The sequence below is a fragment of the Molossus molossus genome, unplaced genomic scaffold (assembly GCF_014108415.1).
Source record: "Molossus molossus isolate mMolMol1 unplaced genomic scaffold, mMolMol1.p scaffold_m16_p_3, whole genome shotgun sequence".
Classification (NCBI taxonomy): Eukaryota; Metazoa; Chordata; class Mammalia; order Chiroptera; family Molossidae; genus Molossus; species Molossus molossus.
Genome location: NW_023425366.1, coordinates 127702813 through 127716340, shown reverse-complemented (window position 1 = coordinate 127716340; position 13528 = coordinate 127702813). Strand labels below are relative to the sequence as shown.

Below are 13528 nucleotides of genomic sequence, written 5' to 3'. Positions count from 1 at the left end.
ACCAGGCTCTTCGCAATAGAGCCGGCCTGGTAACCAGGTGCAGAGAGGGACAGGACCCCAGCAGCCCCTTCTTCCGAGTAGATTTCCCGGCTTGGTTCCAAGGCAGGACACGGTCTCTACTGGGCATCTTTCTCCGAGTGCAGGGGCAGGACAGTGGGCTTCCGTCGCTCTGCCCCATCACCAATTACGTCTTCGAAGGGTCTCGGCGACTTTCAGTGATTCCTCTGAAAACACACTCCATTCCTGCTCTTCTGCAAGGCCCGGCATCCGAGGACCTTAGGGAGCTATCAATCATACTGTGCGTGTCACATGCTCTCCGCCCTCTGGACCGGTGGCCCGCACTCCTTTCGACTTCCGTGGCTGCGTGGATCCACCCCACTGCGCCCTCCTTCACTGCTCCAGCCGCCTGCATTTCTTCTGTTTCCAGAAGCACCTAAGGGTCACCCTGTCCCGGGCCTTTGCACTTGGGGTGCCCTTTTCCTAGAAAGCTCTTCTCGCCAGTCTTCCCGGGGGCCTCATCTCGAGCCACCTTCTCAGAGGGGCTCCCGGTCCACCCAAACTCATGCTTGTCCCTCTCGTCCTCCCCGAGTCCCTCTCTCCAGGGTTTATTATTTTCATGACGCGTATCACTCTCCGAAATTGCCTTTCCTTTTTGCAGAAGCATCCTTGACATGCACTTACTCATCGCTGTAGGCCTTTCCCAGGGAATGTAGCCGCCGAAGCGCCGGAACCCAGCCTGCTAGTGCACTGACCACCGCGTGCCCGGGGCGCTGCTGCGGGGGGAGCGGCCGCCTCAGCGCACCGCGGTCGAGCAAAACTGAATCAGGATTGTGCCCCGACAGCAGTTCCGTAACATCAGAAGAGGGTGTCGTTTCTCCCTAACTTCCTCACTCCCATGGTTCTCGTATTAGAAGCCGTCACCATGATTGCTATACCGCATCCTTCATCTTGCTCAGAGACCGAGTTTAGTTCAGGGTCCTCATTACCTGTCAATTCGTTAGCCAAAGCCTTGCACACGGGAGGTGGTGTGGACAAGCCAGCAAACTAAATCTTAACACGGATAAGTGCACTGCTGGTCTGATCACCGAAGAAGCCAGCCTCTCCTCGGCCGCCCCCGCCACCCCCACCCCCCTCCTGCTCTGCAGTTCACGGTCTGTGGCCGGCAGCCAGCCTCTGATCGCCAACTTTTGTCGGTACGCGACAGCACAAGGCAAGCAGGAGGCAAAGCTGTCGCAAAGTGAGATTGCACATCCAGCAAAGCACCCAGGACGTCATGAAATGGACGTGGGGGCGCTGGGGTCTGCTGCACCGGGGACAGTGAGAGCCTGGCCGAGGGACACCACTTAGTGATGGAGGAGGAGACAGCGGATGAGAACGATGACATATAGGCCCACCCAAGGATTTGAATACAAAGGATTAAGAGAAGCCCTTTGAAAACTGATGACGTGCTCAAATATCTTTTGCAAAAGTGACCCACTTTATGATCCTACTGTGAAAGTCAAACTGTACAGTCTAGCCCTGAAAGGAAAAGATTTCACATTGGACCATCACGTGATTTTATCAAGAAAATTATGACCCCCTCCACCAAAATTACGGCTTCTTTTTTTGTTCATCCTAGCGCAGCACTAGAAAAGATAAGACAAAAGATAAACATGTTTTCATAAACAATCGTTTTATTTTCAAGACAAGTTGGAGGCACATCTTTAAAGTTCATTATTTATTGTGAAATAATGCTCCTGTTTGTAAGTGGATTCACCTGGAGGCTGAAGTTGTTTATCTTTTTTTTTTTTAAACTTTCACCCGAGGATATTTTTCTATTTATCTTCAGATAAAGAGGGAGGGAGGAAAGGAGGAAGAGAGACAGACAGACATCAACGTGAGAGAAACACATTGACTGGTACCTCCTGCACGACCCCGACCAGGGCCAGGGACCGAACTGCAACCGGGGTACATGCCCCTGACTGGAATCGAACCTGCAACTCTTTGGTCCACGAGCTGATGCTCTAACCACTGGCCAAACCGGCCAGGGCTGTGGTTGTCAGTCTTAGTTGGACAATTGGCCTGTCTGGGGAGCTCTGAGAAGCCCAGCTGCCCTGACCGAGATCCTCCCGGGGCAGAACTGAGCATCGGTATTTCCCAGCTCGCCTCCCCACCCCTTCTTCCCTGATAATCCCATGTGCAGCCCACGCTGACAACATGGCTTAAGGCCCCTTGCCCTCAGGTAACAAAGATCTGCTATGGCCCCAGGAGCCGAACACACTATGGTCAGGCCTTTACCTTTGCTTTCTTAACCCCTGCACCCAGGGCCACAGACAAACGTGATGTCGTCCCTCTTTCTGGATTTCTCAAGGCCAGTTGATCACCATGGGACCTCACAAAGGCCTGCATTGTTGGGCCCGGGGCCCTGTCCCCAGTCAGCCTTGGTCTTTGGAGCCTAGAATTGGGGTGCACCAGTGGGACTTGAGGCTGAGATGGGTGTCGAGCGCCGGGCCCTGGGTCGGCTGCATTTCTGGGTGGACCAGCTCTAGACCATTGCTGGGCTGGGTGGGCTCGGGCCACGGCCACCAATTCTGCTCTGGAACCATCGATGTGGGCTGCTCACGGGAGGGTCCCTCCGGGAAGTCCACCAAGAGGCTCTGCTGATGTCTGCTCCTTCCACCGGACTCCAGGCCACCGCTGCCCCCCCCCCACGCAAGGTCTCCCTTCAGGGCTGCACACGGGGAGGGTGAGCCGCGGGCGACACGCACTTCGGGCCTCTGTCCTGGGTCCAGCATTTCCTGACTCGAGACTGAGAACACCCAGTGCAGAGGTGTCGTAGGCGGCCCAGAAGAGCTCAGCCTGGCCCTTGTCCAAACTTGGCACGGCAGGTGGTCTAAGCCTGTTCCTGCCCAGTCAGGCCTCCCCGGGCTCCCTGCCTGCATTGCCCTGCGCGTGTGCACCCACACACATAGGTCTGCACGCATGTGTACATGTCTGTGTGAGCCATGGCCCCAGCTGCCCTCTGGTGTCCTCCCACCCCCGTGGCCAAAACAGAAATACGAATCACATTAATAGTTGTTCCTTGTTTACCCTCTTCTTCTTCTTTTTTTTTGTGGTACGTGCCCCTAGCAGGAACCGAGCCCGGAACTCTCTGGTCCGCAGGCTGACGCTCAACCGCTGAGCCAAACTGGCCAGGGCATGTTAACCCTCTTCCTGGTGCCTGCTGCTGTCTTAGTCTTATTCAGAGGATTTTTCTACAAGCTCAGGCTCTGGGGTTAAATAGACTTCGGTTTTATGCCTCAGTTTCCCCATCTATAAGGGTATTTATTAAATTAACACACACTTAATAGCATGTGCTCAGCATCGCTCTAACACACTTGACGATATTACCTCTTTTCATCCTCATAAACGCCCATGATCTAGATACTGCTCAGCTCACAGATGAGAAAACAAGGCACATGTGAAGTAACGTGCTCCAACGCGTGCACGGCTGGCACTCGGACCCAGGTTGTTGGCCCCAGAACCCACGCCCCCACGCCACCCAGTGCCCAGGACCGGCGCCTGCTTTCTGGGCCGTGAGAAGGCCCAGAGAGCCCTAACCGATGCCTGCACTGAGTACGTCTGAACAAACAGCTGGCCAACAATCTGCAGGTTAACGTTTTAGAGAGAAGAGGATCAAGGCTCGGGGAATAAATAACTCAGCCAAAATCACCCAAGTACGTTAGCAAGTGGTAGAACAGGATTTGAACTCGAGCCCGAGGGACCCAAAGCTTGTGCTGTGACCACTGCACCACGTGACCCCCTAGAGGTCAGACACATACCTGCTGAGAAGGGGCAGCTACATCTCCTCCAGGTTGCGAGAATCTGGCCTGGGTGTAAAATCACCGCAGAGCAACCTTAGTGCCCTCCGTGGCCGTGTGGCCGTGTCCGGGACAGGCTGAGCCCACGTTGCTGGGATTCGGAGGGAAGCACCCTGACTGGAGACTGAGCCACGGAGCCTGGGAGCACCGCTCTTCCTGGACATACGTGACAAGGGCTTTGAGGGTTAAAAACACGAATAGCCCATCTTCCCTCCCCACCCTTGCCACTCAGGACCGTGTTTGTGCTTTAGGTCACCCACCCCCAAGGAGGAGGTGGAGCTGACCTTGGTCCTGGTGCAGCCCAAGCTCCTAGCTTTCCCCGAGGCCCGGGGCTGAGCACCAGCAGGGGGCAGCTGGTGGGCCCGGTGAAGCTGCCGCAAGAGGCCCACTTCCAGCCCCAGATGTTCCTTCTGTGCCTCAAACGAAAGCCCCCTCTGCCCGAGAGCCCCTTCCCTGGCTCTGCACATAACTGGCTCCTTCCCTTCATTCAGACCTGAGCAGAGCGCTGGCTCAGACCACCCTGCTCAAAATCGCCCGTCTGCCCTCAGACTGGGCGCAGTGAGCACCGCCGCCTGCTGCTTCCTCCGAGCCCAGTGTCCTGTTCATCGCTCGCTCACTGGCCTGCAGTGAGATGTAAGTTCTGAGGACCAGGATCTTAGCACTTAAAACAGCTCGAGTGCACTGCGGGTGCTTTTTAAATTCGGGAGAATGAAGGACGTACGGACGGAAGAAAGGAGGGAAGGAAAGGAGGAAGGAGGGAGGGAGGACAAAGGTCACAGCCCATCACTTCGTCACCTGTAACCACGAGATGGGTCCCCCAGACAGACCCTCTAACACCCGGAACGACTCGCCTCCCTACTCTACCTTCCAACTAACCTGCGGATCTCAGCTTAGACGTGATTTCACTCAACGTTCAGGGAACAAAAATCATTCTACCAAGTCATTAGGTGAGAGAACTTTTGGTGATGAGAGAAATGCTTTCAGTTTTAATCTTACGCCCTTCTATATAATACTGTTTGCATTTTCTAGCTACACACATATATTCTTTTAATTTTACACAGGTTATATGGGATGGGGCTGCTTCCTGTTTTCCTTGTCATATTCCTCTGCATTGCAAAGAGTATCCCAGTAAATGTTATTTTTAAATATCAGGACCACAGTGACTTAATTGTCACAGCTTGATTGTGCGGCTAATATCTTGTAAGAAGTCACCTTATTGGGCTCCTGCATTCACGCTGAAGTTTTTTCTAGCAAATAACCTTCAGCTTCCTAAGGAGACTATTCTATCACCTGGAAAATAATCAATTTCATTCTGTTTTTCTGTTGCTTATAAGTCTTCTCTCTGTTTTATTGCTTCTTGGCCGAGAACCCTGGTGTGAGGGAGGCAGGGGTGGGCCTTCGTATCTCGTTCTTGATTCTAACGGGAACACTTCTGAGGTTCACTTTGAAGGAGATGCCCTCCCTTATATGAAGGAAGTGTTCATCCAACATCTGAGCCAGACAGCACAATCCTCGCCACCCAGGCTCAGGCTGCTGTCACCACAAAGCCAGCCTCTGCAACCACACTCTGTCACGGCAGGTATCTCTGCTGCCCTACCCTCCGTGCCAACTCTCCTACAGTGTCCTGGGTTCTCACGGCCTAGCTCAGACCTGCCCTGCCCTGGGGTCCCATCCCCTCTCACCCGTGACCCCTGGATCTCTCTCCCAGACCAACCACCACTGCTCCTCTTCCTGGTTCACCACCTTCCTGGTTTCTGCTCCTCCCGGCCCCAGTGCCTTAGCTTAGACTGTGCCAGGACAGTGCTTGTCTTTTATCCAGACTCCATCCTTGTAGGGGGTCTGCTGTCAACGTCTCTCTTGGTTCCATTCCCTGCAGTTCATGAGCAAGTCCATCTCCACCTTTTTTCCTTACATCTTCTGATTCGGGGAAACACTCATGAGAATCTGTCATTGAGAACAGCACGATCCCAATGTTATAAAACCCTGCTATGTGAAAGCGCGGGGAGAGGACAAGCCTGCAAGGAAATATACGGACACGCCAAGCCGTGGTTGTTCCCGGGAGCCAGCACTATGCGACTCGTACAGACGGCCCAGCGCACTTTCCCGTGAGTGGGGGACTTGAGGTGCCAAGGGCTTCGCTTTCAGTGTGGCCTCACCCTCGAGGAAACTCTTACTTCTCTTTCCTTTCATTTGCTTTTTAAAACCACACCATGGCACTATTGCGTCTCTTCTGGTCCTAAAATACCTACCCAAATCAACCGTCGTAATAGCTATAACTTACTGAGTTCTTACCACGTGTCAGGAACTGTACTAAGTGCTTTACGTTGTTGCCTGGTTAAGAGTCATGAGCCAAGTGTGAGGACGGGGGCCGGCACTGTGGTTCTTCCCTGCCTCGGTTCCCGCCGTGACAGGTGCATGGAGTCACTGTTGCCTTCACGCTGCAGAAGAGACGGTGTTGGGAGGTCATTTGCCGCAGATGTCTGAGCGATGGAGGCTCTGCCCAGTCTGAGGGGCAGCTGATGTCCACCTGCAAGGGGTTGTTGCCCCAGGAAAAGTGGGCCAGAGCTCCTCATTCTTTTTTTTTTTTTTTTTGAATCCTCTCCTGAGGATGTTTTCCCATTTATCTTCAGGTAAAGTAGAAGGGAGGGAGAAAGAGAGAGATAGAAACATCGATGTCAGAGAGACACATCGACTGGTTGCCTCCCACACGACCCCGACCAGAGCCAGGGATGAACCGCAACCGATGTCCTAACCGCTGAGCCACACTGGCTTTCGTCAGGCTTTCGTGTGACAAATCCTAAATTTCAAATTGCAGAGTATATTTAATTTTTTAAAAATAAAACAAAACATGCACTAAAATACTGCCTGTAAAAAAAACAACATCAACAAACTAAAACCATACATCATTCTGCCTGACATCTGCTCTGGAGGTCACCTGGACCATGTCCCCTGGTCCCAGGAAGGCCAGACTCTGCCTTGTTCCGCCTCACAGGAAGAAGTCTTTAGACCAGGGATCAGCAAGCTTTTTCCTAGCCAGATAGTGGCTATTTTCAGCTTTGCCATCTCTGTCACAGCTACTCTGCTCTGTCACAGCTACTCTGCTCTGTCACAGCTACTCCGCTCTGTCACAGCTACTCCACTCTGTCACAGCTACTCTGCTCTGCCATTACAGTGTGAAAGCTGTAAACCAATGGAAATGGTTGTTTCCATACAATTTTATTTACAGATACTGAAATTTGAATTTCATATGTATTTTAACATGTCATGAAAAAATATTCTTCTTTTGATTTTATTTCAACCATGTAAATATGCAAAACCACTTTTAGCTCATAGGCTGTGAAAAAAGAGGTGGGGGGGGCTGTTTTAGACCATTAAAAACTGGTGACCTTCTGGAAGCTCCTGGGTTTGCCGGCTTTAGGTCCTCGCTCGTTTCCAGCTGCCTTCGGCCCCCTTGGGAAGGCCCAGGTCACAGGCAGATGCAGGCATGCGTGTAGGCTGGTCTGTTTGGGTGGGGTTTGCATCTCATCTTCAGCAGAACCTTTTCTTCCCAGGAAATCTTTGTTGGAGGATGTAAGGCAGCTAACAATAGGTGGTCCTACCTCACCTGCTCAGTGGCCCGTGACATATATCATGGAGAAAGCAGGGTTGGTGGAGGAGCCACTAATCCAGTTCAACAGTAGTGGATGGACCTCAAAGCTATCAGAAAGCCACCTAGCAGAGGACTTGGCTTGTAACCCCAAGCCGTGTTGAAGAGAGGGCAGCTCAGGACGGTGGTCAGGAAAGTCGGAGTCGGGCAGACTGACACTTAGGGTGAGCCACTTCGAGCTGTGTCCTTGGGGGAGTCACTCACTTCACTCAGCCTCAGTTTCCTCCTCTGGAAAATGGGGATCAGACTACCACTCGTAAGGCTATTTTGAGAGCCAAAGAAAATAAGAAGCGTAAAGTGCTTGGATTGTATGTGCTACACAGGGTGTGCTCGATGTATGAGGCTTATCTGGACTTACATCCAGCCAACTGGACGGGCAGGGGCCTTAAAAACAACCGGGAACGCGTTTTTTCTAAAGAAAAAACAATGAAGTCCTTTTTTCCATATCAGGAAAGAAGTTATGAACTTGTCTTTCTCCCAAGAATGTCCTTGAGCCTTTAGGTCTCCCCCGCAGGACACCCCCTGGTTCTGAGTCCAGTCTTTGCCTGGTGGGCAAAGAATCCGAACCAGAGGATGGCCTCGCGTTGCATTGTTTACTGTGAGATGCCTCTGGCTAGAAGCCTCCTTAGAGTCGGGACTAATATATGCCACTCATTATTGTCAGATAATAATACACATAATAATAATGGCTACCACTCGGAGTGCAATGGGGAGGACCATAGGCCTTAATCCCCACTCTCCAGCTGTGACACCTGGAGCTCCTCTGTGGTCCCTGAGGCCTCACCCCTGAACGAATGTCTGTGTGAACAGCGCCACCTCCTAGGCTGGTGGACAAGAGTGGACAAAGGAACGAACGCTTTCTGCTCTGTGCCGGGCCCACAGGAAGCACTTTAAGTGTTGGCCATTATTCTGACGTGCTGAGAGCTTTGGAAAAATTAACCCATCTTCATATGTCACCTTGTTTAGTTTGTACAGTAAAAGCCCGGCCCTGCGTGATTCCAAACCTTGTCCGCTGTCCACCGCCACTCGAGCTCGGCCAGGAGGGACCAGAGCGGCAGCAAGTAACTCCCCGCTGCTTTGGCGAGAAGCTCAGCTTGTTTGCCACGTAGAAGAGCTGCCCCCAGAGCCTGGTTAATTGGATAGTTAACAAACACCCACATCGATTATCAAACACCCACCACGAGTTAAGTCAAGCTGATATTGAAAGAAAAGGGGAACGAAATGCTGACAGTCAGTTTCCCAAGATGCAGCCCCGGTTCTGTGGCTCTGGAAGGGGTGAGCCGCGAACTCGGGTCCTGGGAGAGGGCCGGGGAGGGCACGGTTCCGCCAGGTATGAGCGTGACCGGGGAGGGCCGGCTGCTCCTGAGGTGCCTGGAATCTACACGCAGCTTGTGTTGTGTGAGCACAAGCAAAATTCCTGTGCCAATTTCATCATCTGTAAATGGGCAGGTAGGTTACATGTGTAAGTTCTGCTTCCTCTTCCCGTTCCCCTCACTAACTGGGGGTGGAGGGGGGAGCAGACAGTCCTCAGTGAATGCGGAGGTTTCACAGTTCTTTGCTCTTCTAAAGGAATCCCAAGATCGTGCAAAACCTAGACAAAATTTCGGTCTTTTCTTTTCCCCCCTCTGCTGGCCTCCTTTTTGTGCCCTACGAAAAATGCTGACGGTCCAACCTCTGCACATGCTGCAGAAACCAGGGTCGGTCTTCATCGAGGGGTCTGAGGACCAGGCTGGGCCCCAGGGCCCTGTCTTCTCCCCCAGCTCAGGACCATGTTTGTCTCCACAGGGGCTTTCCGAGGGGTCTGCAAGAAAATCGATCACTTCCCAGATGATGCTGACTATGAACAGGACACAGCTGAGTATCTCCTTCGTAAGTTCCCCCACTTATCGGGTCTCCCCAAGGGGAAGGGAGAGGTACCCTGAGGTCACCCAGCTGCCTCTGAGTTTGAAGATGCTCATACGCACCCCTAGAAAAGGACACACACAGGGAGCCTTCAGGGGACCTTGGCTACCAGACAGAGACGGCGAGTGGTTCTGACATCTAAGTCTCTAATTTTGATGAACTAGAAACAGAAGAAAAAAAGTTGGCAAATCAAAACGAAAGGTTCTTTGTAGTCTGCTTGGGAGGAAATCTCAGGCATTTTCTTTAACCTGAATCCCAGTTTTCACCTTCCCCAGAGGCCTGGTTTGAAGTGCTAATGGGGGAGGTGCTAATGGGTGAGGTGCTAATGGGCGAGGGCGGGGTGTAAATGCAAAGCCGAGTTCACCTCTCTTTGACTCCCCTTCTTTTCGGCCCTGCTAAGGCAGGGCCAGCGTCTTCATAGGATTGTCCCAAGGTCATAGCCCAGAAATACCATGGGACTGTCACAAACACAGCACGTGGGAGCTGCAGAGCTCAGAGCCAGATCTCTGGACACTGGTCAGCATGGACTTTTACTCCCGTCTGCCGCCCTACCAGCTGGGTTGGACCTGGGCCAAACTGCATTCTCTCTGTCTCTCTTAGCTTTCTTTATCTAGTCAGAAATGAGATTATAATGTCATCCATCTGACAGGGTCATGAAATTAAATAAACAAATGCACTTTCCATGTAGCCCCAGGTCCAACATCTCATCTTGAACCATAGGTGTTACTTCTTGTTGTTCCGTGAGATGAGCCAGAGCCAAGGCCAGCTGCAGACACGAGCCCGACATTGACCCAGGCACAAGGAGACTCTGGGATTGAGTGTCATTTAAATGTAACTTCTTCAATGAGCATGTGTATCTAATTCACTTCAAAGGAGAATTCTAAGACATTGACTAATTATATTAGAGAGGCTTAAATGTAAGATTTTTAAAAACTGCTATTAAAATAAAAACGTCATGAAATTGTCCTATTCAGATTATGTGTATAATTCATCTCTCAAAAAGAGTGTTTTTACAATTAAAATCATTTTTAGCTCTATTCATGCCTGCTAGTCTGCAGATGGGCTATGGGTCTATGTATGAGCCTTTAATCAAGTAACAATGTAAGTGGTACAGGGGTCATTTTGAAAGAAACAGTCCTATTTAAGCTAATTTTTACAACATAAACATACCATTTATCTCTTTTCAATCCTTACCCATCTACTAGGATTTACCCAAATGCCCATTAGGGTGTATTTATACCAGCAGCTCAAACTGGTTTGGCGTGGGGAATAAAACCCACATTCAGAGACGTGGCCTGACCAAAGTTTGGGGGTGACAGAGATTCCTTGGGCCCCTGAAGAGAGGAGGACTTTAAAGCCATACCCGGTGGGGTTTTTCCACAGTGCTCATGGTTTTTCTTTCCAATTTGATGAAATATTGTGACATTTGCCCTGTTGGAGACTAAACAGAACTGTGACTTCTATTTCACAACTTGCAAACTAATGTTAAGTTCTCTGGAGTGGTGCATTGTTTTCTGGACAAAATGTGCTTCTCCATTCTGGAAGGTGGGGTTCCTCACCACGCTCCACCCGTGCCCCACCAGTAGCCACAGAACCAGGCGAGGGTTAAGGAGGGACCTTGACCGGCACATGGATTTCCTGCTGGGGTTTTGGGGCCACTGACCCAACTACACAGGGCCAGGGCGTGTTCCGGAGGGGTCTCCGGGCCCTAGGGTTGGTGTGACCACACCATAGTGGGGTGGAGCTCTGCACACTGGTCTTTCTGTCGCCTCCTCTTTCCCATGTGCTGTTGGGTAGGCGACAGCTTAAACCTGCAGCAGAAGGTCTGTTCGCCCACAGCTCCTGTGGAACAGAGATGCCCAGACGCTGGCCTTGGCCCAGCCCTGCTCAGGCACCCCTGGGGGAATTAACTGGAATAAGCGTCCCCTCCTCACCCCGAAGACCCCAACTTAGCCCCAGGTGGTTTGGGAAGGAAAACACTAAACCCTTTCTGTTCTGAAGCTGCCAGGTGTCCACTGGGCTACAAGGGGTTAGACACCCACTGACTTAGGAAGAAGTGGCAGCCGCAGACGTGCGGGGAAGGCGGGCAGGCGTAGCCGAGTTCTCGGGGGCTGCTCCGACCGCATCTGTGGGCTAGAATGGGCTTGGCCACCACTGGTCGCCTCATGGCTACTGCACCACACGGAAAACAGCCACATCTCATAACCACACATTTCAAATATCCAACCAGTCCTGTGCAAGCGTGGGGTGTCTGGCGAAGCCTGCATTTCGGTAACTAGCGTGTGGTCTGTTGGGGATCCCAGGACGGGATTGGCTATGTATCTGCAGGACCTGGTTCAAAATGAAAATCCCAGGCTCCTGGTTCAAAATGTGGGCAAAACAAAATTTTCCTTTGTTCTTTGATCTCCCTCTCCCGGCAGGCAGTCTCTTATATTTGCTATTTGAGGTCACACTCCCTCCTGCTTGGGGACACTCAAAGATGCCCTGATTTTTCCTATGTGCATGCTTAGCCCTCACCAGGAGCAAAGAGTTGCAGGGTTACTGGTTGGACAGGGAAGTGGGCAGCTGAGGACCCATCCCAAGGAGAAGGGGAGGTGGGGAGGTGGTGGGTGGTGGGTGGTGGGCGGTGGGATCTCACGTGAGTCAAGGCTCCGAGCCCCCAGGGGGAGCTGCATTGGCTCATCAAACTTCCTCAGAAAGCACAGATCCAAAGCTCAATGGTTAAGAATCTAAGGATGCTGACTGCAGAGGAGCCCAGCACAGGCCCTGGTGACGGCACCGGCCTCACGCCTGTGTCCGATGCAGGCTCTGCCCCGGCTCACATGCTGGCTTCCCTCGGGCATCCCCGGGCTATGGCGAGTGGGCCCTGGGCTGCTGGGGACCAGGTGGAGCCCTGTCTCCTTCTCTCCGCAGGGGCTGTGAGGGCCTCCAGCGTCTTCCCCATCCTCAGCGTCACGCTGCTCTTCTTCGGCGGGCTCTGCGTGGCGGCCAGCGAGTTCCACCGCAGCAGACACAATGTCATCCTCAGCGCGGGCATCTTCTTTGTCTCTGCAGGTGAGCACCCGGCCCAGCCCTGGGATCTGCACAGAACCGACCCAAGCCAGGGCCACGGGGACAAGGCCATGCTATTCAGGGTTCCCTGCGAGGAAAAGCAAGAAAATGGTCAACTTGTTATGTTAAGAATGAGGGCCCAGCCCTGGCCGGTTTGGCTCAGTGGTTGGAGCATCAGCCCGCGGACCAGAGAGTCTCGGATCAATTCCTATCAGTGCACGAACCTCGGTTGCGGGTTTTCCTGGCCCTGGTTGGGGTCGTGTGGGAGGCAACCGGTCGATGTGTCCCTCTCACGTTGATGTTTCTCTCTCTCCCTCCCTCCCTCCCACTCTATCTGAAGATAAATGGAGAAATATCCTCAGGTGAGGATTTAAAAAAAAGAATGAGGGCCCACGGACTTGAATCAGAACCAGAGAGGCTGACCCCCTCGCTAAGGTGCAATGCAGGAGGGGGAGGAGACGGTGGCCAGGCCAGCTCAGAGGGCAAGGCGGGGACGCCTGCACTTGCTCTCAGGGGGCACGTGTGTGTGATGTGTGACCAGAGCCTGGTCAGTGTGTTTGAAAGGGACCCAACTTTCTGCTCACCGGGGCCTCTTCATAGACTATCTCTGGCCTTTTGAGGTGTGTGTCTGCCGGTTAAGTATTGCTCACAGCTCTTCAAGTGTTCAGATCTTCATATTGTTCAAAGCATCTCTGGGAACACGGCAAAGAGCAGCCGCGGAGATGGTGCAGTCAATGGAGCTCTGAGCAGAAGGGGCCCAGCGAGGCAGGAGGACGGGAGCCAACCCGAAGGAAGGGCTCCGACTCTCGGCCTCCTCCCTGCGTCTCCACGCCGTCTCCGTGCTCCTTGCCTCCTCCGTCCCCTGGGTTTCTTCCGCCTCCTTCCCATCTCCCCCCACCCCACCATCAAGCAATGCCATCCGGATGACACGCTCTGGGAAAGCACGGAACAGGCAGGAGTCTGGGGAGGGAGGCTGGCCTCTGGGGACGACCTTCAGGCTTTGCCCGGTAACGGCAGAGTGTCACTGGGATGGGAACGTGGGGTGAGTGTAGAATGGTGGTAAGAGGAGGTCGGCCCCCCGGATTTGAAT

General features: G+C 52.8%; 1 protein-coding gene across 1 annotated transcript in view; it reads left to right on the top strand.

Annotated features, from left to right (window-relative positions):
- The window catches only part of CACNG3 (calcium voltage-gated channel auxiliary subunit gamma 3), an 83328-nt gene that overhangs the window by 61857 nt on the left and 7943 nt on the right, over window positions 1–13528 (top strand). Inside the window, exons 2-3 of the mRNA XM_036280106.1 lie at window positions 9271–9354; window positions 12301–12441. Coding sequence (XP_036135999.1) covers window positions 9271–9354; window positions 12301–12441 — 225 coding nt within the window. The remainder of the gene's footprint in view (window positions 1–9270; window positions 9355–12300; window positions 12442–13528) is intronic.